This window comes from Monodelphis domestica, chromosome 5, assembly GCF_027887165.1.
Source record: "Monodelphis domestica isolate mMonDom1 chromosome 5, mMonDom1.pri, whole genome shotgun sequence".
NCBI lineage: Eukaryota > Metazoa > Chordata > Mammalia > Didelphimorphia > Didelphidae > Monodelphis > Monodelphis domestica.
In genome coordinates, this window is record NC_077231.1 from 161,405,875 (window position 1) to 161,431,964 (window position 26,090).

The following is a 26,090-nucleotide window of genomic DNA, read 5'->3' on the forward strand; positions in this document are numbered from 1 at the left end:
AGGAAAAGCTATCTTTGAGGAATTAGAAACTACAAAATTCATGGTTTGTTTATTAAATCTAAATGTGTATTAATACTATAATCTCCAAAACCAAAATCAGTATGAAATAAAATTATTTTCATAGACTAAATCACGAACATTTTACAACTTTCCTTTCTAGAGTAGATTATACATCTAGAGCTAAAAGGGAACTAAGAAATCATCCGGTCCAAATTCTTTGTTTTACAAATGATAAAACTGAACTCTGCAAATGACTTGCCCCACATCACCCAATAACTAAGTGGCAGAACTGGATTCCAACCCAACTACTCTAACCTCAAATCGGTTACAACTTGTATTTTTCATGTCACTCTTAAAAGAAAAAAAAGTGGACCACTTTAATGGGAAGTACTTCTCATCTCCATAGTGCTTTCACATTTGAGACTTATCCAGATTATGAATGCTATCTTTTAGTGGATATAAGTAATCCTCTCCCCATCAGTCCTAACCCTCAAAGCCTATTCCCCAGAGGATCACTAAGAGGCCCTGTAATTTGAAAACCTAATGAATTTCCCCTTCAGATTCCCTGGATCAGGTGACAGATTGGAAAGCAACTCCTTAGTCAAAACAGAACCTATAGATAGATAATTGGATAGACAGTTTTGGACTTCTGCACAGTTCTCTTCTTACATTGAGCATTTGACCTACTGCTGTGCTCTTAGTTGTAATACATATATATTTTTTAAAAGAAAAAACTGACTATCCAACAATTCAGCATGGGGAGTGGAATAAGTTCTGAGAGTAAGGAATCAGCCAAAAGATCAAAGGAACTTGAAAAAAAACTTCAGGAAGATGCAGAGCGAGATGCACGAACTGTAAAGCTTCTCCTATTGGGTAATATTTATCTTAATTCATATTAAGATTAATTTTCATATTTTAAACAGTTTCAAAGGTGATGTTTTCACTAGGTTTTATTTTCAAAAAGGAGAGACACAAATCATGTATTTTTGTGAAATATGAAAAATAATACTTTGTATTATTTTATTTATGCAACTTCATTAAAATACAGTCTAAACTATCTAGAAAGCTAAAACAGCAACATTAGAATAACTTGAATGTGTTTTTTTCTCACATCCATTAAGGATGTTTAGAAAGCATATTTGAATTTTTAACTTTTGAGCGAATAGCAAAAGCCCAAAAATAAACACAATCATATCAAATTCACAATGCCAAAGTTAACGTTTCTATTAATTTAATAATACACTCTAATAATTTTAATTTTGAGACCATTTACCCATTCAATTCATTTGTTATTCATTAGATTTGGGTAGTTGATAATCATAGGAATAAACATGTTAGAATTTGGTTTGTGTGTGTATGTATTTGTGTTACAATCCATAATTCAAATTATGCCCTTTTTAGGATATTATTCAACACATTATATAGAGAAAAAATCAAATACTTATTAGAACTATGCATTCCCTTAATGAAAATGGAATTTGTGGGAAAAGTCTACTGTTACTGAACTATACCTCACATAATAATAATAATGATGATGATGATGATATCTTTTATATTTCACTTCAAGATTTACAAAGTAGTATATGTTTGGTATCTTATTTGATCATTCCAAATTATGCTTCACTATAACTAACATTTTACTTAAAGTCAGTTTTGTATCTTTTAAAATGCCTTTAATCACATGCTATAAAATTTATAATTGAAGAGTGTTTCAATGGTAATCTTTACAGAGGACTAGCCAAAAAGCATGAAAAAAATGATGCATTTTAAATTCCTGTTATTCAAAGTTATTCTTTCATCTTATAGAATTCATTACATTATTCTTAATTTTCCCCAGACTTTGAAAGGAAGAACAAGTCTTGCTTGTATGAGTTGTACCATGTAATTTTTTTCTTGATTCTTGAATTTTTCATTTCAATGGTTACAAGTGATAAATTCTTGGCATTAAATATCTATGATGAAAAGGTTACCAAGATTAGAATTCTCATGTACAAAGGAGAGTTGATTCATCCCTCCCCAAGATACATAATAAAAGTAGGTAATAAAGAAGAATAATACTCCTTGGTGAGATTTTAGGATAGCAAAACTTTGAATTTTTCCTTTAGAATTGGGAATTGGGATTTTACACACTAAAATGCTTATTTATTATGTGTATGTTTATACATATGTGTGTACATATAATTGTCTCCATTTTATTTCCTGAGGAATGAGGTCAATTTAAACTCTCCCTGGAATCCATAGAAACTATGGTATATAATGTAAAAGAAATCATTCCTTTGATCTCAGTATGGATTCCTTGACCATGAATATTACTACAGCATTGGCTTGTATTCCTTCCTTCATTCAAACAATATTTGTTAAGGGTTTACCTTGGACAAGGCTACGGTATTTATTAAATTCTAACTGAAGGGCAGTCTGGACTGGTGGAGAGAATTCTGGCTTAAGAATAAGGAAAACCTGTGTTCAAGTTCCCCTTCCATCACCAACTGGCCCAATATCCCAGGAAAAGTCATTTGCCACCTTGGAAATCTAGGTATCCCTCTCAGAGATGTAGAACTGGTGCTCTTCTGGGCTGTTAAAGAACTGTCCTCACTATAGTGTTCATTACAGTGGTAAAATTAAAAGTCTTTTCCAAGAAAAAAAAGTATCTATATGAGGGATTAGGAAAGTAAAATGACTCAGTCCCTTCCCTCAAGCACTTTGCATTCTACTTAATGGAGATACTAATGAGAGGTGCAAGCATGAGCCTAATTGTGGAAGAAAAAGTGAGCTGCAGACACAAGGCTGTAAGGAGAAAACAATTGCCAACACACAAACATATACACATTAAGCACAGAGAGTAGATTATAATACCAGCAATCTCATCCTTCTGTTTCTTTTCAGGGTATTTTTAGAGGTAGCTGGTATGGCAGAAGGGTAACTAGGTGGCACAGTGAATAGAGTATGGGACCAGGAGTCAAAGGGACTCATTTTCCTAAATTCAAACCTGACCTCAGGCATTTACTAGCTCTATGACCCTGGGAAAGTCACTTAACCCTGCTTGCCTCAGTTTCCTCGATCTGTCAAATGAGCTAAAGAAGGAAATGGCAAACCAATCTAGTATAGTTGCCAAGAAAACTCTAAATCGGGTCACAAAGAGTCTGACATAACTGAAAACTACTAAACAAAAACAGGGGGTGGCAGAGTGATTAGAGTACTAAATCTAGCTGTGCAACCAATGGAAAATCACTTTGCCAAGAGTATTTGTAATTGTATTTATTTGTAAAGCAGTTTGAACTCATTGAAGCACTGTCAAAATGCTATTTATTTTTATCACAATCATAATCATCATCGTCACCTTGATTTTAGTTACTTGGTGGCAGGTGAGAGGGGTAGAAGCAAAAAGCAAGAAGGCAAAATCTGTCTATTCAAGTATTATATTATGTCAACATTTTATCTTTTGCTGCAGAGAAAGCAAGTTGATATAGTGCACTGTGTATAATAAGGTCAATGTGTTGCTCAGTCATGTCCAACTCTTCAGGACTCCATGAACCATATGGGACACCAGGCTCTTCTTGGCAAAGATACTTTGGTAGTTTGCTTTTCCTTTGCATGCATTTCCTTTTCCAGGGATTACCTTTTGCCAGAATTCTCCACTAAAACCTGTACCACTTGGATAAATCTGTAGGGCATAGTTCATAGATTATTGAACTATGCAGAGCACTCCACCACAATAAGGCAGTGATCCATAAGGAGAAAGTCTGGAAGAGCTGAGTGCAAATTTAGCCTTAGACACTAATTATATGGCTCCAGGCAAATAATTTAATATATACCTGCCTCAATTTCTACAACTATAACATGGAAATAATAATAGTACCTTCCTTCTATGGTGGTTGATATTATGATATGAAATATTTGAAAAGAACTTAGCACAGTGCCTGCCACATAGCAAGTGCTTAATAAATGTTGAAAAACCCTTCAATCTTTCTCTCACTGACTAGAGCCCAGGACTTGGAGTCGGGGAGACCTGAGTTTGAATCCAGTCCCCAAAACTTATTAGCTGGGCCTCAGTTTCCTCATCTATAAAATGATTAATTGGACTTAATTGTATTTCAGATCCTGCATAGATTTCAATCTATAACCCTAAGTATTTATTTAAAGCACCTACTGAATTCTAAAATTCTAAATTCTTTCTAAAATTCACTGGTCAGGTGCTTACTGTGTATAGAGAAATATGTTTGGTGCTGGAGAGCAAACAAAAATAGATCAGATATAGTTTTTTCCTCCTAATCCAAATAAATCAAGTTCCTTTATTCTTTATTTGTAATGGTTATACACTCCAAACACAATGGATTGTGACATATCATATCCCTCTCCTTAGGATCCATTCTGGGTTCTTTTTGTCATGTTTCTATAGCCAAGAAAAAATCGGCCAAGTATTCTAAGAAAATTATAAGCAATGTCAAGTCTGGACAGAGAATTCATAAAAGTGTTACAATTTCCTAATCTACTTTGCCCATCAATTGTTTGTTTTTGTCTTTTTGTTGTTGTTGTTGGGGGAGGGAAGGTCCTAAGGCAGTAAGAGAGGGATGGAGGTAGGACACAAATATTGCTAATGATGACTTTGTCCTTCTTGCCAATTTTGTTCCACCAAAGGCATGATTGTGCAACTGATCGAGATCACTTAAGGTGAAGGAAATGTTTATAAGTCATATGATTAACATACTTTGGCTGGTTATTTTAATTATATTCTGATTTTCATGATCTAACTGTTCCATATGATTTGGTATAACTATGCAATGTAAGGTGTCTTCTCTACATTAACATTCTCATCAAATATAACATTTAAATATAAGACATGATTACAGCACACCATTTTCCTGTGAGAACCTTTTGGACTTGCCCCCATCATGCTTATACTGAACCACTGATAGTTCATGAGCACTGCTAGACCTCTTCTTTCAAGTTTCTGAATGTAGGATGAGGAACCAATGATCAGATTTATAAAAGGTGAATCACATCACTTTTCTCTTCCTTCTATTCATTGCTACAAATCACATTAACTTAACCAGAGAATATATTTTTTCCTATATCATATCTTTATGAAGTCTTCTGGTCTTTAAAGATCTTCATGTACTGGCTCCTGCCTTTATTTCTACTCTTCCTGCATTCTAAATGCCTCTAAGAACTCAATGATGATCCAACTGGAATAGAACCTTCTGTTCCTTGCATGTACCACTCTTCAATCCCTTTGCTTTTTTCATGGACGAGGTCCCATGCCTGGAATCTTCTTGTCCTCATCACCATCTCTTAGTTTCCTTGTCTTCCCTTAACTCTCATCTTCAATAGGAGCCCTTTTCCTGCTCCCCATAGCCAATAGTGTTTCTCCTCTGAGACTAAGTCTCTTCCATCTATTCTTGTCTTATATTGTATGTAATTGTTAATATATATTATGTACTAACTTAATATGTGAACTCTTTAAATGCAGGTATTTTTTTTTTTGCTTTTTGATATCTTCTTTTCTTCTTCACATTTTTCCTGGCATGTAATATGCTCTTAATAAACTATGCTTTATTGATAATATCTTTAGTAGCTTATTATTATCTAGGTATCTAAATAAAGGATAGATCTAACACTCCACCAACAACATACACTGAGATCTGTAGATATACTTTGAAAGGACATGTACCATTTAGAATTATATTGAACCTCAACTTCACATTTGCCTTCAAAGAATCATCAAAAAGTTTATCTCATAATAAAGGGATTATGTTGCAGACAGGTCCTGTTTTACTGCTTTTATAGATTAAATGTAGTATTATAAAGCAGATGTCACTCTCTTCATCAAAAGACAGATGGGTAGTAAATGTGAAACATGAAATTTATATTTTGATAATATCCTGTAACTGCCATTGAATCTCTAATTCCATGTGATTAAAAATCAAGACTATAACATGTCAAGAACAAAGATAATGAACAGAATACTTAATGTTAAATACACAAATTGTTCTAAAGTAAGATTTTGAGGCAGTGGTTAATTGACAAATTTAAAAGAATTTATACTTTTTGTTGTTGTTGTTTGCTTGAAGCTTATATATGCCATCAAATTATTCATTGTTTATCCAAAGGTTCTTTTGGTGAGTTTCACTCTACCTATATGTTTTGCATGAGGCTTCTCTTTTTGCCTATACTGCTTTGAATTTTGGGCAGAAGCTGGTCCCTCCCCTTACTCAGGAAGCCATTCTTTGTAATACAGAATAAGAGGGAAAAGGAAAATAAAGGAGTTCAGAAAAAGCAACCAATACATCAATAAAGTTGATGGTCTATTCAGTGTTCCCAATGTAGTAACATCCCACTCCTGAAAAGAAGAAAAAGAAGTATTTTTCTTCACTTTTTCTTTAGGACCAACCATAGTTATTATAAATAAAATAGCATTCCTTCTCTCCTTTCTGCCTCTGTTTCTTTACCTCTGTATTTGTTTCTTTCTTTCTCTCTCTCCTCTTGGTCATTCTTTGCGTCTCTCTGTCTCTATCTCTCCTCTCTGTCTCTGTTTCTGTCTTTCTCTCTTTTCTTATTCTTTCAATATAAATTGTGTGCTCCCCACATATATTATTTTCCTGAGTAAAGCATATTTTACTCTGTACTACATCATATATTTTCTCAAGTATTGATTTTCAGTAGGAGGATCACATGCCCTCCCTCATCATTGGTATTCTGGTCTTCTTTATCTGTAAATATAAGGGTAATTAAGGTTATTTTTGTCATTTTGTAAACTGAAATTGCCAGAATTATGAAGAAATGGAAGACTGCTAGAGTTTTGGAAGCATCTTATCTAATTCCCTTATTTTAAATATTTATTTTGTTTGAGTTATTTGGAAAATAGAATCATGATTCAGGGTATTATATGAGGGGAAAAATGCCCTATGTGGTCAGTCCTAGACTATATCTACATGACTGTATCTTTGCTCTGAGCATTTCAACATGGTAAGTCCTGCCTCAAGTTAAGATCCATCAGCATTGCCTTTAAGAACCTAGTGTCAACTTCATGCCATGATGAGATATTGAAGTATTACTTTAATGAAATACATGACAAATATTAAAGATTTGTGGAATTTGAATTACAAAAGATACTAGAAATCATCAAATCCAACCATTTCACTTGAAGAAGAAATAAACTCCCCAAAAGACTCAGTGAATTATTCAAGGTCACACGCATTATTGGCAACACTGAAATCCGCTGATCCAAAATTCTGCCTCTCAATATTCCCTACCTCTCAAATATATTACCAAGTATATTTTTACTAGCATTTAAATTTTTACAAACTGTTTCTTGAGCTATCATCACCTTAAGTCTAATTGTAGCTATTCAGAGATATATGCACACACATACTAGGGACTAAATGTATTTTTCCTCTTGTCAGATGAGATTATGCAGGAGATCTATGACCTTCATGGTCATAAAACATTTCAATGGCCAACTGTTACTTGGGAAGCATGGCAGGTCGGTACTTTTGAAGGGTATATGGAACTAAAGTCAAACACAAAAACACACCAGCCCATGATTTTACCATTAAATCCAATTTGGAATGATGCAAGGAAAGTTACAAAATCATTTTTACTCTTTTGCCCAGCCAATGTCTATGTATCTGATCTATATACCGGAGGGAGATAAATAATAGCAAGAAAAAAATCTATATATAAATACTTTAGCAACACCATAATAGTATATAGTTGATAGAAAAAATATGGTATATGAATTGTCATAAGGAATAATGAAGAATTCAGAGAAATTTGGGAAGATTTATAAGATGAGCTGCAGGGTGAACAAAACAGAACCAAATTAATAACATGCATGATTATGACAATAATATAAATGAATACAAACTTCACTGGTTAACAAAATTCACATAAATATATTAGATGACATTTGCTTTAATTTGGAATAGTACCTACACATAGAAAGCACTCACTAAATATTTTGTTACCAATGAATTACTTAGCTGTTTTCAGGGATTTAATCATTGTCTTGGTATAAAATGCCAAAAACCATCCAGTCAAAAGAAATCATATTTTATAGATAAGAAGAATATCATTTTGTTCAGGATACTATAGATTTAACAAACATTATCTAGAATCCATTATAGTACATTGAGAGAGACAGAATTTCTCATACCAACTCATCAGAGAATATTGAACACTTAACCCAAACCCAAAATTTCAAATATTCCCAAACTAGACCTTATAGAGTCTAGATTTCTGGAGGGGAATACAGAATTAGAGCAAGTATTTGAGGCTCATTTCCTCCCTGAGATTCTACAATTAACACCTCTTCTGTAGGGTAACCAAAATAGCAATTTCTGTGCAACAAAAAAATGACAGAAAATATGACTTGTTGCTTATAAACATGAATCTAATATTTTTAAATGACTCAAATACCAAAAGCATAGTTTCAAAGGACTGTTAGGTTTTATAGCAATGCCAATTAGAATGTTTATCTTTTTATCTTTCTCTAGTTATCATGAATCTATCTTAAAAGCAAAACAAAACAAAATTTCCCTCACCTCTAGCTCAAAAGCTAAATAATTATAACTAAATAAATCACCAGATTTCTAGTTTAACAGCAATTAGCAGATCTGGTCATTTATTCAACAAATATTTGTGTTGAACATCTTACATGGATAAAGAAAATGTCTTCTGAATTCCAAGTGTTTGCAGAATAAGGCACAGAGTTTAGCACTTGGAAAGTGATTAATAAATGTTGTTAGTTGATTAAAATTATATATTTTAATATATTTCTCCCAATATCCTATTCATAAATTAATGCTCTGAAATATTAAAATGAGTAAAATTTTATACACACATTTATGTATGATTATTAAGGAAAGTTAAAACTATAAAATAATTCATTGTTTATTACAATAACTTCTACTAGATACAGGGCTGTACATAGAAATGGAGATCTAGAAACAGTTATGGGGGCACATGAAAATGCAATTGGGAATGTAAGGAATGGGCACTAAGTCCAGAGAGCCCTAAATAGACAATGCTCCCAAATAGTCTAATGTTAAGGCCTTGATTAGTTGCCAAATACTAATCACAGTAGATTGGAGAGGACATTTCTGGGGCAAATAATGGAAGAGATGGAAAATAATTGACTCTTTATTCTTCTGCCATAATCACAATGTATAGAAATAAGCTTGATAGTAAAAAAAAAATTAACTAGATATGTGCATCCACCAGTTATTCTATCTCATTTGTTCATCACAATAGTAGAAACATATTATTGCCCCAATTTTAGAGAATAAAAATCCTTATCTGGTCACATAGCTTTTTAGAGTTAAAGGCATAGATCTCTCATTATTCCAAGTCTAGCACTATTTTTACTCTATAGGATTGCCTCAATGCAATAAAAATCAGTATCAAAATTTTCATTTACTTCTGCCTGATTTGTGACCATATAGGGCACATAAATTTTCATGGTGTGTTAGACAGAAAAAAAGGAAAAATGGAGTGATTAATAACATTCTACTTTCCTGTATCTTGAAATTTCCATTCTGAATCATTATGTCTATCTCTACATAATACAATTTTTGCTTCTTCCTCTGATTGTGATAATTATTTGGAGAAATATTCCCCTTTGCTCTAAGAAACACATATTTCTCAGGGGCAGAAGGGAGAAGAGCCTCCTCTGTTCTTTGCTTGGAATTATCCATCTAGACGAAAATGAGAAATCTTAATTATATTCTAGGGTTCCTGATTTAACATAGTGACTGGCAAAAAATAGGTATTTAATAAATGCTAGTTGATTTGACTTGAATCATACCCAAGCCTCTGGTATAAACAATCAGAAAGAGTGGCACAAAGCATGGAGAGCTGCTCCAAGCCCTAGCTCATGTTCTGCTATTCCCAACTCATATTCTTTTTTGACTGGTATGTTCTAATGATTTCTAGCTTCTTGGTATTGGAAAGGGGGGAAAAATAAAATCAAATTCAATTCACAAACGCTGATTAAACATCTACTATGAGCAAGAAGTTGAGCTAGGCTCTGGGGATAACCAACTCAAATAAATAGTTCTTGACCTCATGAGCTTACACATGATGCATATATAAACAATTAAGATACAAGATAGAATGTGAAAAGGCAAAGGATGCATCCAGAAAAAATACTGTAAGAAAATTTGAGGAGGAGTTATAATTTCCAGGTGTGGGGTGGGTAGGTGGAAAGGTTCTTAGAGAAGGTGATACCTGGGTTGGACCTTGAAATCTGAAAAATACATCAACATGCAGAAAGTCTCTTTCCCCCTACTACTAGGTAGTGATAAGTTGAAAAATGTGTTTAGTTGTCTATAGAATATTAGTCATTGTACTGTGGAAAAAATAAAGTTATTTTTTGCTGAATTGTGAAACATAATTTCGATGCCTTTTAAGTATAATACCCATACTTTCTGAACCAAAAAAATTATATTCCATGAGCTGTTGGAGTATATTTAATTTGAAAAGTTCTTTTAAAAGTATACTTTTTTTAAAAAATCAAACTTTCTTAGTATAATGAGCTATATAATCTGTCATGCTTCTAAGGCTTTCTAGAGACAGTAATTTCATCTTAGAATAGCTACCATAGGGGACAGCTGTGTGGCTCAGTAGATTGAGAGCCAGGTCTAGAGATGGGAGGTCTTAGGTTCAAATCTGGTGTGACCCTGGGCAAGTCACTTGACCCCCATTGCCTAGCCTTTACCACTCTTCTGCCTTGGAGCCGATACACAGTATTAACTCCAGGATGGAAGGTAAGGGATTAAAAAAAAAAGAATAGCTACCATAATATTATTTCTAAATTAACTGAAAGTTGAGTTTTCCCTACCAGGTAAAGGTTTTTCTCAAGGGTACATTCTAGTTCTTATTTTCTTTTCTTTCTTCTGACTATATCATCACATTTAACTAGTACCTCTTTGTAGATGACTCCTAAACTTATGTGTCCAGTCCTAGTCTTTTTTTTTAAGTTTCAATCTTTTTTATGACAATTGGAAAAAAATAATTTAATTCATCATGGCCTCAGTTTCCTTATCTGTAAAATGGAGATAATAATAGGCCATACCTAGATAGTTGTTGTGAGATTCAAAGACAGAAAGAGAGAGAAAGAAAGATAGGAAAGAAGAGAAGGAGCTTTGTGAAGCATAAAGTACTATGTAAATGTTAACTATTCATATTAAAAGTTACATAGTTCATAAAAATTTCAGGCCACACAATAAATACATTAAAATTCTCTTCAAGTAACTGACCTATGGGCCATATCCTTCCATTGTCCTGCCTAAAGGAATGTAACAAAATGATTGATGGTAGGATGTAGCCCTGAGAATGTTAGGATCAGTTGTTTTCATCTCTATGTCAAAGGAATACATAATGTCCTCGCTTAATTTACATTCTAAATTTGCTGCCAACTAGACTTACAAGTTTTCATTTAAGCAACTTTAACAGTTTGGGGTGATGCTTTTGGAAAAGAAAGGATAAGCAATAACTTTCCAATTGACTATAACTACCCAAAAATATCATGGGAGAGATATTTCTCAATCACAAAGGCGCCTGAGAGATCATCTTGTACAAACATCTTATTTTGCAGATAAGAAAAGTGAGCCTTAAAGTGACTTGTCCAAGATCACACAGATAGTAAGAGTCAGAAACAAGATTTGAGTAGAAGTTCTCTGACTCTAGACACTAAATATATATATATATATATATATATATGTATATATATATATATATATATATATATAATTTACTGTGGAAGATCCTCATGGCATTGATTTCCTGTTCCTTCCCACTCTTTTTGGCTTCTTTGTTTTTTTATCTTGTTTTAGTAGAATATAAACTCCTTGAGATCAATGACTTTTTTATTCAGTATTTGTTTCATCTTTATATCTCCAGGGTTAACCACAGAACCTGGGACATAGTAGGCACTTAATAGATGCTTATTTATTTTAAATGAATCATTTTCTAATCTCTTTTGTTCTCTTTCTCACAACTCCACTCCAGCTTTGAGCATAATGAAATATAAACATCTCTTTTGGCTATTTTCACTGTAGGAAACATGTATTACTTTTACAAAATACTCAGACATTAGAAACATCTTTGGAGCCTTCCAACTGTCAGTCTATTGATGGGATTACTGAGTAGGAATGAGGTCTGGTTGCAGGGGAGTCATAGGTAGTCAAATAAGTAAAATGCCTTCTCTTCATCATGCTATCTACAGTGGGGCTATTATTAACTTTGGAATTCTCCTTTGGATTTTTAGGCTCTAAGAAGTGAAATTCACCTCTTTTTAATTTTTTTTAAATTTTATTTTTCATTATAAACTTTTTAAAAATTTATTTTTCATTATAAACTTCATAACCACCACCAATAAGCTTCACTCTTGAATCTCTAATTGCCTATCAGACATTTTAAAATGGATGTCCCAAAACATCTTAAATTTAAAATATCTACAACTGAATTCATTATAATTCTTCCTAAACCCTCTTCTCTTCAGAACTTGCCAATTTCTTTTAAAACACCTCCATTTTTATGGTTGCTCATATTTGGAATCTTAGCAATATCTCTCCTTTGCCTTTCTCCAAATATATAATCAGTTGACAAATCTGGCTGTTTCTACATTCCCAAAATGTCTTGCATCTCACCCCTTCTTTCCTCTCATTTAGCTACCGGTTAACAAGTCCTCATTACTTTTTACCTAGATTATTTCAACACTCTTTTAATTTATCTCCTACCTCAAATCTCTCCCTTCTTTAATTCATTCCACACTGATGCCAAAATAATTTTTCTTAAGGGCAGATCTTAACTTTTGACTCCTTTTCAAATTAGTTTCCTATTGCCTCTAGGATATCAGATAAACTACTACCATATAAACTAGGGTTTTTTAAGTCCTAGAAAAACTAGCCCCAACATATCTTTCTAATTTCATTGAGCACTATTCTCTAGCTGTACTTTATGTTCCAGGTGAGCTGCCTTTTGCTCTATCCTTGACCCAAGACATTCCATCTCTTTTCTCTCTAACTTTGTGGTGGGAATCATCTATCCCCAGAAGGCATTCCCTCCTTACTACCCCTCATAATTTCTAATTTCTCTCTTCCTTAAAGATGCAGTTAATTTTTGTTGATTTTTATTTTAACAACAATATTTCTAGCTTTAAAAGCTATTTAAATCATCTACCTAATATGATTTAGTACATTGTGCTGCTATTTACTTTTCTAAACTATTGTGTCTTTGAGGAAGACCTTTTTTGTGACCAGATTACCATGAAACCTAGCACCTCCGCTGGAATATATTTTCGTCTTGACTTTCATCTGTATGTTCTACTTCAGAATTATAGGGATGTGTTGGATGTTCTCCAAGGTCTATGTCCATTAGGGATTTATGTTCTTTCTATTCCCCTATAGATTATCTAGTTCCATAATTTGAAGCCATCTAGCATCAACTGGAGAATAATGGTAACATAACAAGATGGGTTTTTATAATTGGGAGAAAGATAGAATAATTAAAAGTGCTACCATATATTCTCAAAAGCAATTCAGTCCACGCAACTCCTTATATCCAATACGGGGCCCAGAGCATTTTCTATCTGCAGTCCACATTGTCAAACCAAGGATATGTAGTAATCTGAGCATTCTGCAACACTTTAGCCCTCTCCCCCAGGACCCCCACCTTATAGAGATTGCTGGGCTGTTCAGTGAACACTGATCACATTGAGAACCTCCTGTAATATGTAACAGTTAAAATTTAGGGGATATGGGGAGACTGAGGCAGGTAGAAATTAGTTTCTCTCAGCAAGAAGTATTATATTTTTTAGAGGTTTATTAAAGGTTAAAGATTAAAGAATATACAAGTAAGAAACATGTGCCTAGGCCAGAGGCCTAGACCAAATAACCTCACATCACACAAGAGACCGCCTGCTCCAAAACGGAAGTCCAAAAAAAAGCCAAGCCCCTCAAAAGCCTTTGAATCAGCTTAAATACCTTCTCGATCTCGGCCCAGGTGAGATTACAAGGCATTCTGGGGAAGGGGAGCAAAGGCTCGTGGGGATTGTAGTCCTGTATTCGAGTATTTTTTACAAATAGTCAGAGGCTTGATTAAAAGGAAGATGATGTTATCTGAAAGTAGGAGCATATAAAGAATCTCATAATTTCTCTAGTGAGGAACATTCTTCCATTTTGATTTTCATGACAGTGGCAAAACATGATTGATAACCATACATCCCTTATTTATACCTTAGTGAATAATGTTCATCAGAAGATCACTGAACAAATTTATATCTTTAGTAGCCGCTGCTAATAATAATGCTTGAATAATAATGGATTTTTTCTGATCCTGAGTAACAAGAAAAGTATCTCATTAACATTAAAGTCTCCTTTCAAAATTTCATAGCCCATAATCATCATTTTTTCCAGAATTTCAAAACAGTATTTTCTTTTAAAAGTATTCATTTCTATTCTCAGATCATAAATATTTCAATCTTTTGCCAAATTCTGGTTAGTAGATTTCTTTTGAACATTAATAGTCTTATTTAAACTGTTCTTTGTTTCGGCACAAAATAGATAGACAATAGCACAGAGAGTCAACTGTTTGGAGACTTTCACAATTTCCCCATGGTATAATGGACTATTTGCAACATACATATTTGCAAGTTCCAAATGCAAAGCTAATTATTTACAAAGTTGCAATTATTTACAAAAGATGCCAGATGGCAGCATCAAATAGCTTTGCATAATGTATTTTTTTAAACCCAAACTGGCAAAGGCATAATGTTTTCCAAAACCAACATGATGGAATTTAGAGAACTGTTTTGCATAAATTTTGTTTGTTTTGATTCATTTGCTTAAATTAATCAATGCCACTTATACAATATTAGCTTAACAAAATATATTCTGAGATGAGGTGGATTCCATTGATTATGGTATAAAATCGTGTCTACTTCAATAGATGCTGTTAAGCACATAAAGCACATAAAGATTACCATTTTATGTAGCAATTTCCATATTTTTATTGAAAATGTTTTGGCATGTTTGTTTCACCTGAAAGCTTGAACTAAGTTGTTTGTGACTCGATGCTTTACAGATTATTATATGGGTCAACAAAAGGGGTAAATGGAAATCACCAGCTTTCTGAGAAAATTAATAGGGAGAAATTAGAATAAGGAGGTTTGTGAGGTAAAGATTCTAAGAAGCATTGCATAGAGAATAATATTAATATATACATACATTTGAAAGGATTTCTGGCCTCATCAATACAGGCATCTTTTACCATGATATAAATTTAATCTCATTTATTCCTGCCCATCCTGTGCTACTCTTACCCAATCTTCCTAATACCATAAACTATGCAGAAAGACTGACATTATGAAGATACCAATGAATAAATGGCCTATCAGTCATCACTCCCTCTTCTGACATGTTAAATCTGTTCATTCAATAAATTATATGTAGAATGAATATATCAATAGGACAACTGCTAATAATACTTGGCATTTATTTAATTATTTTCAAGAATAGGTTACTTTCACATACAATAACATACGATACTCACAACAAACATTCCTATGATTTAAGCCCAACCTTGTGGAATGGACCATCTTTTCCCCATGGCCAATGTTTAGGTTTAATTTTGTAGTTTCCAAATGCTTATCTCAAATGTTTCCAAATATTGATATTATATGTATGTATGCATATGTGTATATATAAATATATGTAAGTGAATAATGTTGATTATATTGTTTAATGTCATCTGAACACAAGTTCTGATAGGTTCTGCCAAGTAGAAAAGCTTTTGAATATAGACTCAGTGATTCATTGTGTCTGTTCTCTAATGACTATATTTTATAAGTTCAGAAAGGCTCATTAAGAGACATTTTGAGACCAGGATACAGATGAATTCATTTGGTGAAAGTAGTTTCTAAAACTGTATATTGGTGGATAAAGAGCATACCATTTGCATGGCAGATAAAGATCCCAAACCAATATGTAATCCATAGTTTAGATCCAAAGCTCTCAGCTTAGATATACCAGGTTGCTTGAAATTTTTAAAGCTTCTAACACATACACACATACACGCACATTCATTCATTCAGTTGCTTGCTTGCTTGCTTTTACCTAGTTTATTAGGTAAACTGGTTTTACTTAAGGTTTCCTCTGGAAATCTCGAAATGTGTCTGGTGTCTAGTATTCCAAAATGAAAAAAATATCTCAGCTCTATTTAGAGCTTATCTGATCTATCATCTTATTTTGAGATTGAGATGCAGCTGTGGTGTCCTGGAAAGGGCAAATATGTTGGAGTATTTCACCTTTTCCTTCTCCAGATCATTTTATAGATGAGGAAACTGAGGTCAATGGGGTTAAGTGACTTGCCCAATGACAAACAGCTAATAAGTCTTTGCAGTCAAATTTGAACTCAAGAAGATGAGTCTGTCCACTGCACCATCCAGCTGCCCTTGCAAATAATTCAGATGAGGAAGTGGTTTGGGAATGCTTCATTTTGACCTTTTGCCTTAATCAAACTCACAAGATTATTGCTCAACTCTTTGCTACACTTTGCTCTTTTGGACATAGTCTATGTCAACATGCTAACAAATGGACATTGAAAAAGAAAATATCCATATCAATTTCCACTTGACTGACATAAAAGCCAATTCCAAACTTTATTTTTATCATCTGATCGAAATAGAGCTAGTCTATCAAATGGAATGATTAAGTTCTTATCCAGCTCTGTCAACAACAGCCAACGAGGGAGCTGAACCCATTTGGCCACTTTTGCTCTCAAACTCATTTGTTCCAGCTATTGACTCACAGAGGATGATATAAAAATCATTTCCCCTAGAAACTGGTTTATCTTTCTTTGCTTTTGTGGGGTTTGTTTGATTTTACCTGGAGGGAAAAATGTTTTCTCTTGGATATGTTGGTTTTGAAGTCAATACTTCAATGAGAGATCAGACTACTGATTACTTATTGATTTGCCTGGCTTTGGCTATGTAAATAGATCATCTTTCACAACTCTTTAAAAAAGAAATTTAAAATGTGTTTACAAATTGGGAATGGGGCCATGCCTGGCTAAATCCTCAGAGAAGAGAACTAAAAGAACAAAAACAGTTCCATCTGTCTGCTCTGAATTAGCTTGTAAACTCACATCAATTGTTCACTTTTGCTTTGTATTTTTAAAGACATGGAACTTGGAAAATTTCAGTTCAAATGGTACTAACTGTGGGTCTACTAGTATTCTGCTATGGTCAAAATTAGGTGCCATCTCCTTCATGAAATTTCACATATTTCCCAACACTTGTTAAAAGTAATTTCATTCTCAAATTTATCATATCACTTTCATTGGATCTCTTAGGACATTGTATTCTGCCTTGTTTTATTATTATTTGTACATATATGTTTCCTCCAAGAAGCCAGCAAGCTTCTTAGGGAAATGAATCAAGCCTGCCTTTATCTTTATGTTATCTAGCATAAATATTTATTAATTTGAATTGAATGTTCAAAATAAATAAAAGTATGTGGAAGTTAGTTTGCATTTTATTTGGGTATTTAGCCTATTGCTAAACATCATTCATGACAGCCAGTTAAATAAAGAATGTTTAACATTGACTTGTTATCAATATAGCGGAAAATCTTTGATGCTACCGGGATGGCCAGTGAGTCTTTTTGTGTCTCTGCCCTGTTCAACGTTTGATTGCATAGATGGAATGGCTTGAACTAAGCCATAGAAAATATAAAATAAATGTGTAGATGATATAAAGCTATAGAGGATAGCAAATGTGTTCAGTAAATAGAATTTAGAAACAAAATTATCTCAATAGACTAATAAAATGAAAAAGATCTGGGAGCTTAGTTGGCAGTTTAAAATGAGTGTGATATAACAGTTGAAAAAATGTTTTCTCTTCATTAAAGAAAAGCACAAAAAAATAATAAATGAGCATATAGACAGACTATGGGTATGATTGCCACCAACTTCTCAGCAATGTTGATTAAATAGCTCACTCTTACCTAAGCAGGACATCTCTAATGTGAATGAGTTTTTTCTTTTTCTCTGGGGGGATGCAGTGTTTATTTGTTAGGTATATGAGTGTTTCCATATAGCAGATTTTGAGAAGAGGTTGGTAAGTCTCCTCAACTTCATTTATGTATTAGGTCTGGGTCCTATGTGCAAGAAAAAGGCAACTTCCGATTAACAGAGTTCTTGAGGGGAAACACAAAAGAAGGTGAATGAATTGAATGGACTGAGACACATTCCCAATATAGATGCAAATGGATCTGGAATAAATTTCACTGGAGACCCCAGAATATACTTAGAGGTAGAGGGCATTTAGCACTAACTGATGGTGAAGAACAAGAGTTGAATGGTAAATCCCTGAGGGAGAAGAAATATTTATAAAGCAAAGAACCATGGAAGTTATGACTGGAAGAGGAGAGAGAATTCATAAAAAAAAAATGAGTCCCCATGACATGTCATAAAGGAGGAAATTTAAATTTCATATCATTTGTAGTGGGAGACTTGTAGACTTGTAGGGTATGGAAGTTGAAGTTTGCCCATGAAAGTCAACTCAATAGTGACCTAAAATAATTTACATACACGTATATCAGAAAAAAAGTTTATGAAACCCTGTGAAATGTGGAAGAAGTTGGTTTTTGTTTTGTTTTTCTATCTGGAGTCCCTGTATATGATGTTTCTTTTATCTTATTGTGTAAAATTTTCCTAAGTTTACTATCTTATTAGCCCAGAGGGATTGTGCAAAAAGAAAAAAATAATGTAGATGATATAGATCCCAGGGTTTCATGTTGTGAGGGCATAAACGTGTTACAAATTTAAAAGATACCTCCTAAATTAAACCAATTTCTTTGTGTCAGGACTTGATATGAAGGTTAAATACTTAAGCCCTCCACTTGTCAATAATTGACTAAGATTCATGACTTAAAATGCCAAAAATATATTTATTTGATTTGGAAATTATAGGAAACTTGATGAATAATTATGGATTTAAAATTATTGATAAAATCAAGTCATTAATCAGGAAAGAGATAGTGTTCAATAATCAGCTACTACACGACCTAGTCAAAGGATCTGGGACCCTGGGAACAGGATCTCTGTGAGAATCACCACCTGCAAGATGATTCTCTAAAGAATAATAGAACTTGGGGATCTCATGTACCTGTTGGAGAACTAAGGACAGGGAAGAATGACTGATTGGCTTTACCATGACTACAAGGAAATGAGAAGTCCAAGACAAGATTATCAGGGAGAAACTGATACTTTATAATGAATACAAAGGAAAGGGCTGGACTACATGGGAGAGGACTTTAATACAATGGGAGAAACTATTAAGACAAAAAAGGGTACTTAACATTTGACAATATCTACTAATCCCACCTAAACTGAGGTCATTAAGTACTTGAAGGTCTCTAGTTCAGTCTGAAATGGTCAGTCCTGCACTTCCCACTGGGTGAGTTATCAGGGGATGGGGCAAATTTGAGATTTCCAAAATTCCAGTTGATGGAAAGAAATGGGGATATGCGAACTAGGTTGCATACCAGATAGAGTGTGACTATTTTTATTTATTTTACAAGGAATTCAAATAAGTATTTGATTGATATTTTATTGAATTAACTAGTGCTTTATTTATCTTATAATACTATTTAGTTCAAACTAGTTATATATACTATGGGGAAATTAGGTGGAAGAGTAAACAAGAGTGCTTGACCTGGAGTCAGGAATACTCAACTTCCTGAGTTCAAATTGAGCCTAAGACACCAGCTGTGTGATCATAGGCAAGTCAGTTAACCCTGTTTTCTCAATTTCCTCATCAGTAAAATAAACTGCACAAAGAAAAGGCAAACAACTCCAGTATCTTTGCCAAGAAAACCCCAAATGGTGTCATGAAAAATCAGACACTGGCTGAAAAATGACTAAACAATAACATAAACTTAGAAAAGACTTGGAAAAGGCATGAGATGGCTCAAAATATTTGAAGAAATTCAATGTGAAAGAGTAATTATACGTATCCTGTATGGCTCTATAAAACTGAAGTGGAACCATGGAGCTTAAGTTACAGGAAGGCTGCTATCTGATCCATGTATATAGTAAAAGGACTACTTACACTAAATCTAGATAACAGTAGGACTTGTTCTGCTTCCTGAAGTATTCTTCACAATTCCACATGAGAAGTTGTCTGACTTTACTCCTGAGCGTTTAAAAGGAGGGAAAAGGTCACTGCCAATTCTAAAAATATATTATTAACATAGGAAATTTAAAGAATTAGTCCATTTTTCAAATAATCCAGGCAATCCCTCTTTTTCCTTTGAAAATAAAAAAAAATCAGAAAGCAAAAGAAAAGATAAAAAAACCCTTCATGATGAAAAATGTCTGCATGAAAAATTAAGAATTTCTCACTTTGCCATTAGCATTTATTAAAATATCAATACCTATTGGGTTTTTAATTCTGAAGAATGACTTTGTGCTTTTAAAATTATAAAACTATTCTAAGCTATCCAAGTGGTAAAATAATTTTTAAATATATTGGATGTTTCAAACACTGAAAACTGTTGAATATTTTAATGGTATGTGGCACGTGACATGAAGTATAGATAGCCGGTGACACATATTACCCATGAGATCTTGAATGAGTCACTTATACTTTCAGTGTCCTGATGCATTTCTAAGACTATAAATTGAAAAGAATGTGCTGATCTTTACTGGTAAAGGAAATTCTAGATGTTAGAATTCCCTACATTGATGAAATCAGAGATTCCCTAGAGGAAGACCTTAATCTCTGCATGAGTAATTACATATAATGCTCTGAAAGGTCTAATTATTCCAATTTACAAAAAAAAAAAATGAAACAGGATCACAAATTATTAGATTCCATGAATAATAGATTATTTTTTGAAAATTTAGTATTTTATCCAAGATCTTCACAAAATTCTCATAGAAATTTTGATCTGGAAGAGACTTTTGAAAATGTTTGGTACAGTGCCCTCATTTTCTATGAGAGGAAAGTAGGAAACTGTAAAGTTAAATAGCCTGCTGAAAGGCAAAGAGCTAATTAGTACCAGATTCAGGAAATGAAGCAAGTACTTCTGATTCCCAATCCAGTACTCTTTCCACTACATCATGTTGAAAGATGTTTTGTCTCTTTTCTCTACAGATTTGCCCTCCTGTCCATGTTAAAGGACTAGAATTTTACCTACAAGGACCAAGTTGCATCGATTGATGCAATAATTGTTTTTAAATCTCTGAATGAAATTAAATAGAAATTGTTTGAAAAATTATTTAAAGAAAAATTATAATACCTTCTTGCAATGATTTGATTTAGAAGATTGAAATCCCATTTGCACAAATAAGAGAAATCATAGTAAATTATATTACAAATGTATATATTTTAAAAATTTAAGTTAGCTAAAACTCTTGACCCTTCTGGTATTAAAGAGGTATGTTTACCCAATACAAGCAGAATACTGAAATATATATATATATATTTATAAATTCAAAAAACATATATTCAGGTATGTATACATGTTTATACATACATACATATATACACATAGCTATGCTTGTTTTTAGCATGTATATGTATATAGAGAGAGAGACAGACTGTGAGTCAGGTTCAGAGCTAGACAGTCACAGAGAGACAAAGAGAGACAAAGTAAGAAGCAGAAAGAAATAGAAACAGACACAAAGATGTATCATGGTTTCAGAAGTAATTTTCAATTTATCTACATGGAAATTGGAGTGAAAATTCCTACATTATATCTATTTACTTTTGAAGTCTTTAAAAAATAAATTTGTGGTACAAAATCTAATAGCTGGGGAAAAGCATGTCAGTGAACATGATAAATTCATGCAGTGCTGGAATGTTCTACGTTCTCTGACCCAGGAACATCTCTTTAGTAATGCCTTCATATTTGGCAGAACCTCAGAGGGTATCTCAGGACATCCTTAGGTATATGTGAACATGTTGTTTAGCAGCTATATTTGGTGTAGTAACATGATCTAATGCTACAAGAATGGAAATGTAATTTTGAATGGGCGCTATGATTATAATGGAGAAGAAAAGCTGTCATTTTCTCTCTGAAATAATTTCAAAATGGAATCACAGATTACAAATTAATATGTCTTTTGGAAACATGACTTTTCTTAGGATTTACCTTTTGATGATATTATTAAATACACTACTTCTTCAAAGAGAAAATTAAAATAATTGATTTTGAGCAAGGTCTTTCTGGATGCCTTTTAATTTTTTTCCCCTTGAAGAGAATTTCATATACATTAAAAACTCCCTGCAGTTATCTGCTGGGATTATTGGATTGTGTTATGGGTAAGTGAGAAATATTTGTGCCCTTTAAGAAGATTTATTTTCTTTTTTTTTTTTAATATATTTTATTTGATCATTTCCAAGCATTATTCGTTAAAGATCATTTTCTTTTCCTCCCCCCCTCCCCCCATAGCCAACGCGTAAGTCCACTGGGCATTAGATGTTTTCTTGATTTGAACCCATTGCTTTGTTGATAGTATTTGCACTAGAGTGTTCATTTAGAGTCTGTCCTCTGTCATGTCCCCTCAACCTCTGTATTCAGGCAGTTGCTTTTCCTCGGTGTTTCCACTCCCATAGTTTATCCTTTGCTTATGAATGGTGTTTTTTTCTCCTGGATCCCTGCAAGTTGTTCAGGGACATTACACCGCCACTAATGGAGAAGTCCATTATGTTCGATTATACCACAGTGTATTAGTCTCTGTGTACAATGTTCTCCTGGTTCTGCTCAAGAAGATTTATTTTCAAAGAAGTGTATTGAAAAAAGTAGGTTTGCTACATAGGCTATATTGAGTGTGATTTCCACCTCCATGCTTCATAAGGCACTTTAAGAGTTTTCTTTGTCTTGGAGTTTCCAATATGACTATTAGTTTCATACCACTTTAAGATTTAAATTAATGTCCAGCAACTCTAAGAATCATATTTTTAAAAGTTTATTAATAATCACTACAATTAAAGGAAAATAAAAGCAATTATCTAACAAAATAAGACCACATGACTAATTTTTTTTTGCCTGTTTAAAAAGCTCACTCCTCCAAAACCCTGACAGGAAGAGAAGAGAGCAAGAGGTGGGGCTACACCAAATTTTTATTCTCCCTGTGTTAGCACTTAAGGTGAGGAGGAGAGTGGGCTGCTGGGAATTGTAGTTTTAGGATACAGATATTAATTATACACCACCATGTTACTTACAGCTAAACTACCAGATACAACTAACTAGTGTTGGTACATGTATGTGTACGTGAGTATATGATATTGAAAGGCCAAAAAAATAGAATATGGTGAAGATTTATTTGCCTTTTTCAGATGTCACAATGAGTGTAGCAATCTGCCATTCAAAAGAATAGCTGATTGCTCTTTGGAAATGAACAAAATGGTACTTGTTTAAGGACTATTTCATCCTTTAAACTGGGCATCATGCTTGTTGGTGACCTGTGTTCTCTTCTTGACTGATATTGTGGCCCAGAACAACCCATTCTTTGGACTACTAACTTAAAAAAGGAAACCATATGTTGTCATGAACATTGCTGGTCTTGCAATGGAGGATAATTTGCAACTCTGTCCTTTAAATAAAAATGCTACAGCTCTTCTTAATGTCAAAGACTGACAACTTATCCAGTAGGAAATTAAAACAATTCCCTGAAACATTTAACTTATACTTGAATTTTCACTTTAAATTTCATTAATTTTTAGTTTTACATATTTTAAAAATACTGTATGTCAAACGTATGTTTATTTTTTTTGTAAAATACATGACAACTATATAAAAAGGTTTGTTTTTTTCTTTTTCTTCTCCTAATGGAAAAGAATGTGATGGTAGAGATGGATATAAAGTAGTCTTTCCCTTTGAGAATCTCAGGACTTGACAAAAGTTGCCACCCATTCACTGCACTAAAAGCAAGTGATGCATATGTGACTCCTCACTCTTTAATGTGACCATAAAATAAATGCTTTTAGTTTTATTAATAACTAAGAAATCATGTTCAGAAGGCAAGAAAAAGTATTTTCTAATGTTGTTGCTGGTGCACTAACCTTAACTTTCTGAGACATAAAAACATTAAATTTTAATCCTTTTTGAATAAATTGTATCCTATTTTTTTCTGGGGGAATAAAAGGATCCACTAGTCAAGCATTTTATTTTACAGATAAGGAGATGGAAGCTCAGGGAAAGAATTGCCTATAAGTATAACTTTTGCAAAATCAAGGCTGTTGTTAAAGAATACACAGCCAATGAGAGCATGGCCTACTAATATGAAGCGTAGATGCTTGCCTGAGAGGACCCTATCCCAATACTAATCAAGACACAGGCTTTAAGTTGCTCTGTGTTACCAACCTGGGCAGATTTATGCTTCCTTGGGCATCCTGGGCTCAGAAAGGTTCCACATATTGGAAATGATCTCAGTGTGGGACTCCTGGCCTGGGAATACATTGCCACTATAACCCACTGTGCTCAGTTATTCCAGAACTTTCAGTTTAAGGAAAGCCCAGGAAGCTGACACTTTTTCTACTATGCCAAAGGTGCCCCCTTACCTTGTTATCGCACTTCATGCCTGATCTTCTCATCTGGAATTAAATTCCACATCTCTGCCTCTTTGCTTTAATTGTTCAGTTCCTTTCAGGAATTCCATTTTAAGGAACATGCCCAGTCCAGCCATGTCTTCATTCTTCTCCAGACTTCCTCTATTCCTGATTCTCTGAACTTTATGGCCCCAGACTACTTTTTTATCTTCTTTTTCCCTTTTATTGTTCTCCATTAGAAGGTAAATCCCTTGAAGGCAGGCACTCTCTTTCTGCTTATGTTTGCATTCCCAGCACTTAGGACTTGGCTTGGAATATAATACACAATTAAGAAATATTTACTGATTTGACTCAGAATTACAACTCAGAATTCCCAGAGTCAAATGATTCTCCAGTCTACCCAGCAGTAGAGATCACAGGGAAGAGATACATTCTCAGAGTTTTATTCTTTCCAAGAAATTCAGAAAATAGGTCTGTATAAATAAACCTGGTACATTTCAGATTCCCCAAATATTGAAATTAACTATTCTTAGCTGCATTGACCTAAATTTAAGAACCTCTCATGAGACATTCAATAAAATATTGCTGAAGGATTTCCTGAAAAGATGATTTTCTGAATAGTGGGGAACTAGCTCATATCTACTGAAGCAAAATACTGAGATACAAGGCAGACCAAATGATAATCAAGAAATCTGTTGAGGAACTATAGTCTTTCACCCCAAAAACTGTACCAAAATCAATGGATATTAAGAAAGGGATACTGTAAGCGAAGTAAATACCAGAGTTACAAAAGAAGGGGCACATGTGCTCAGGCAAAAGGAATGAAATTTCCAAGGTGGTCATAATGCCTCAGGATGTTAAGAAAGACCCGTAGTGAGGAACTTGGAATCTTACTGGAGAATCAACAGGCAGTGGTCAGGTTTACTATTCAACATGTGCTGGCCAACTCAGTGAAAGAGATCTCAGCCCAGGTCTAGAAACTTGAGTTTTTTATCTTTCTTTCCTGAGATAGCAAAGAGGACCACAAAGACCCAGTGCCATAAAACTCAAAGATCCAAGAGGGCTTAACTCCAAGTGTTCAGTAAAGAAACTTGTGAAATTCAGGGTGAGATCAAAGAAAGTTAGCTGTTTCACCTAAAAGTAAAGCAGAGTCGTGTTCTTTCCAATAAATGCAGAAAGTATGTATATATAGACAAGCCTGATAAAATTCAGATTCCCCACAAAAAAGACTGAAATTAACCATACCTAGATGTATCTACTTAAATTTAAGAAATATCATACAGAAGACATTCAATAAAATATTGTGGAATATGAAGGTTGTCCTATAGAAAACTAATTAAGGGACTTAAATTACTAAGATTAGTAAATTAAAAAAAAAAACCTGACCAGTATAAAAATTATTGTAAATATAGAAATAACTGAAAAACAAACAAGAAATTTTCCAATAATGACTACATAAATGCCTAGAAAAAAGCGAATCAAGAAATTCAAAAGGAAAATAAATGAAAGCCCTGGAATAAACAAAAAGGAGAAT

The 26,090-nt window shown here is 33.6% G+C and overlaps 1 protein-coding gene across 1 annotated transcript in view; it reads left to right on the forward strand.

Annotated features, from left to right (window-relative positions):
- The first annotated feature begins 755 nt into the window (after positions 1-755).
- The window catches only part of GNAT3 (G protein subunit alpha transducin 3), a 76,390-nt gene continuing 51,055 nt past the window's right edge, over positions 756-26,090 (forward strand). Inside the window, exon 1 of the mRNA XM_001364423.3 lies at positions 756-873. Coding sequence (XP_001364460.1) covers positions 756-873 — 118 coding nt within the window. The remainder of the gene's footprint in view (positions 874-26,090) is intronic.